The sequence below is a fragment of the Plectropomus leopardus genome, unplaced genomic scaffold (genome assembly GCF_008729295.1).
Source record: "Plectropomus leopardus isolate mb unplaced genomic scaffold, YSFRI_Pleo_2.0 unplaced_scaffold21378, whole genome shotgun sequence".
Lineage (NCBI taxonomy): Eukaryota > Metazoa > Chordata > Actinopteri > Perciformes > Serranidae > Plectropomus > Plectropomus leopardus.
Genome location: NW_024623136.1, coordinates 1 through 3,312, shown reverse-complemented (window position 1 = coordinate 3,312; position 3,312 = coordinate 1). Strand labels below are relative to the sequence as shown.

The 3,312-nt window shown below is 37.0% G+C and overlaps 1 protein-coding gene across 1 annotated transcript; it reads right to left on the bottom strand.

Moving 5' to 3' along the window:
* Positions 1-85: 85 nt before the first annotated feature.
* Positions 86-2,798, bottom strand: LOC121965732 (unconventional myosin-VIIb-like; the record flags this gene model as incomplete). Its single annotated transcript, XM_042515855.1, has 6 exons — positions 86-169; positions 262-378; positions 1,214-1,399; positions 1,516-1,622; positions 1,700-1,790; positions 2,685-2,798. Coding segments are annotated over 6 exons (699 nt in total), but the record flags the coding sequence as incomplete, so codon positions are not given.
* Between the last annotated feature and the right edge of the window lie 514 nt (positions 2,799-3,312).

Sequence of the window (3,312 nt, the reverse complement as noted above, 5' to 3'; positions counted from 1 at the left end):
GCTACCACACAGCATGACAAGACTGGACGTATATTGACACAAATAAGAAGGAGGACACATATTAACAACACAGTTTAAGACCTACCTTTGTTTTTGGGTCTATGAAGCTGACACCTTGCTTGCTGATGGTGATCAAAAGTGCACTCGGGTAGCTGGATTCACACGTTTGCTGCAAAGTCAAATAAAAATCACAGTGTGTTAAAACAGTTTCTTCAAACTGCCGTCTGCCAACTCTGCCGTCACTTCGTCCCGATGACTCACTTTAACTTCAAAGAAGGCACAGCCGAAGGTTTGCCAACTGGAAATGGCTTTCAGGAAGGCGATTTTGGCCTCCTGCACCGTGATGCCACTCTGCTTGTTGTAGGCGGAGATGATGTGCTGCAAGTAGAGCAAAAAGCAGAGAGAGGAAAAGTGAGCAGAAATCTCCTTTTACACCTGACACAGTCATGCAAAAGCTATTTTAAAAGCTATTGCTCATTATGTCTCAATAAGTTTTGTTTGACAAATTTGTTACACAGATCTAGTGCCAAATTTAACCATTTTTGGTCACTTGAGTATTGATAAAAAATAGTCAAAAATCCCTCCGAAACACTACTTTACAACACCAAGACCTTAAGGAACACAAAAAAAAGATTTGTGAACATAATTTATTAAAAATAACAAATAAAATTATTATTAACTATTAATTGATGATTATTATTAAAGGCTGTTACATGTCGAAGACACTACCAACTGATATAAAATTAATACAAGATATTAAGATTTTTAACTTAATTGCTAAACGTTGGCCGAAGCAAAATCAAGTGTATAATAATAATAAGTGTATAGTAGTGTATAATAGTGTATAATAGTAATAAAAATAATACCTGTATGTTGTATTTATAAGTAACCTTGATATAAATATTTACCTTTCTTTCTTCTTTTTACTGTAGCTGTGTATGTAAATTTTCATTGTCTCCATCAAATAAACTTTATAAATGAATAAACAGGGGAGAGTGGTGGGTACCCGTAGAGCTAATTGTAAAAAGCATGACACGATTGGTACCATCGCATTCCTCAGGTCTAGTTTCATATGATACCAGTATCTTCAGTCTAGTCTTTAAAACCTGATCCACTACAGCCTCTGAAAGACAGGCACGTTGGCCGAGGACATGAAGGAGGCTAAATGAGGAATTATCACGTCGTAAACGTCTCTGTACTTGTCTTCCTTTACCTTCTTCCACTCTTCTGGAGACATGGTTTTGATCTGGTCCGCAGGAACCAGCCTGCTCAGCATCTTGGGGATCATGACGAACTGCGTCCGGTCCGAATCGACTTCTGCTCTGAACAGCAGCCCCCCAAGGTTGGTCATATCCTCTTTGGTGCAACTGTGGTATCCGCGCAGGTACCTCGGCAGCTCCTGCGTGGAGGCAAAAAAAAAACCAAGTCTCATATCCAAACAATTCTGTGTGTTAAAGAAAAGAAAAGAAAAGGGTAAAAGGCAGCAGGGTGAGGAGTGTGTTTTTGGCTGAATACCTGCGGGAAATGGAAGGTGAGGTCTGCAACCAGGTCTTTCCCCGGGGTCACGTTGAACCAGAGCTTCCTCTTAAACATCACCAGGTATTGCGCGTTGGCCTGGTTGCCTGGGAAACAAAACATCACTTATGAATCTGGAAAATCACTGACTATGAAACCTGAAGGCGTCAGTGTGGAGTATTACCTTCTTTCACTTTTTTTCCTTTCTTGGGAGTCTCTGAGGTCTGCCTCAAACTGTCAAAGAAGTATTTCTCCTCCTCCAAACTTGACATGACCTAAGAATTAGAAACAGGAGTACGTCAGTATGTTAAAGGAATACTTCGCTCCGACATGACCAAATTTATATTCCAATTACTACCAACGTGTTAATGTTTAGTTGATAAAGAAAAATGTGTTTTTCTTGCATGCCTCCATGGTCAATGAAGTATCTCCACTCCCCACAGAAAAACAGAAAGGTTTTGATGAATTGAACACACAATGGCACATTTTACACGCTTTTCATTCTTAATTTGTTAAATAATGTTGGCTGCATTCATGCATATAGCATAAACTTTGGTAATGATATATTTCAGTTTAATCTGTGAATTTGCAGCTCAGCTCCTACAATAAGTCTCAAATACACTGTGGAAACTAAATAGTTACATTCAGGCTGTTCAGGTCAAAAATGCTCCATTGAAACCCATTCAAACTGACATTTCTGATCCCACAGCCGTCAAAGCAGAAAAACATGACTTGCATTATTTCTGGGTGTCATTCTGGGCTTTTGACTCTGAATTTGTCATTTTGACTATTTTCCAGGATTTTAGGATGTTTTGAGGGATTTTCTGACTATGGAGATAATACATGCTATTTCCACTGGGTGACCTGTCACAGTCAATGTAGCTGCTGATCACTGACAGATCCCAGACAGTTAAAATTTAAAAAAATCTACTTTGCATGTAGTATATAAAAAATAATTCATATTTTGTGTTTTCTTTTTCATCAAAACTTATTGTGGCATCGTGACAAAAACCTGGCATTTAAAGGGAAAAAAATCTGAAAATTAATTAATATTTAATATTCATGACAAGAACTGATGATGATTAAAAAAATAAACTCAACGAAAGTAGAAAATCATATATATTTAATAACATTTTTATGATTTCTGTCACATTATTACCCAGCCCCACCTTGTCTGCTGTTTTCAGGAACAGGCCAAATCCGTCGGCTGAGATCAGCGTGAGATGAGAGGCGATACTGCAGCACAGGTCTTTGATTGTGGTCGTCGACGTCACCTCATATATCTGCAGAGAGAACAGCAAGAACAGAAACTTTCAGCTGATATCTAAATGGACTGTGTAAGTATATCTAAATGTATATGAAAGCCTAATATTGAAAGAATACATGCTTTTTTTGGCTTATATGACTGCTTGACGGATGGATGCTGATATAACAGAATAACCCGAAACTGACAGAAATAAAGAAAACAATTTAGGAAAATGACGATCCAAACAATTGTCATGTAACATCATGTATTTTGCATAATGTTCAACATATTTTGGGATTTTTATAAAAACATTTTAAACAATGCCCAAAACAATTTGTACTTTTAAGCATTTTTCCAAAATGTTCTGTCAATTTCAAAACATTTTATCTTAATTAACCTTGTTTCATCTTGCTTGTGTTCAGTAGGACTGTTTGGTTTTCTGTTGTTGTATTGCTGATTAAATTTGAATTAATTTCAAATTTCTTAAATAATTTTCAGGTCATTGCTTTGTCACCTTTTCCTAATTTCTTTCAATTTGTGGCGCATTTTTA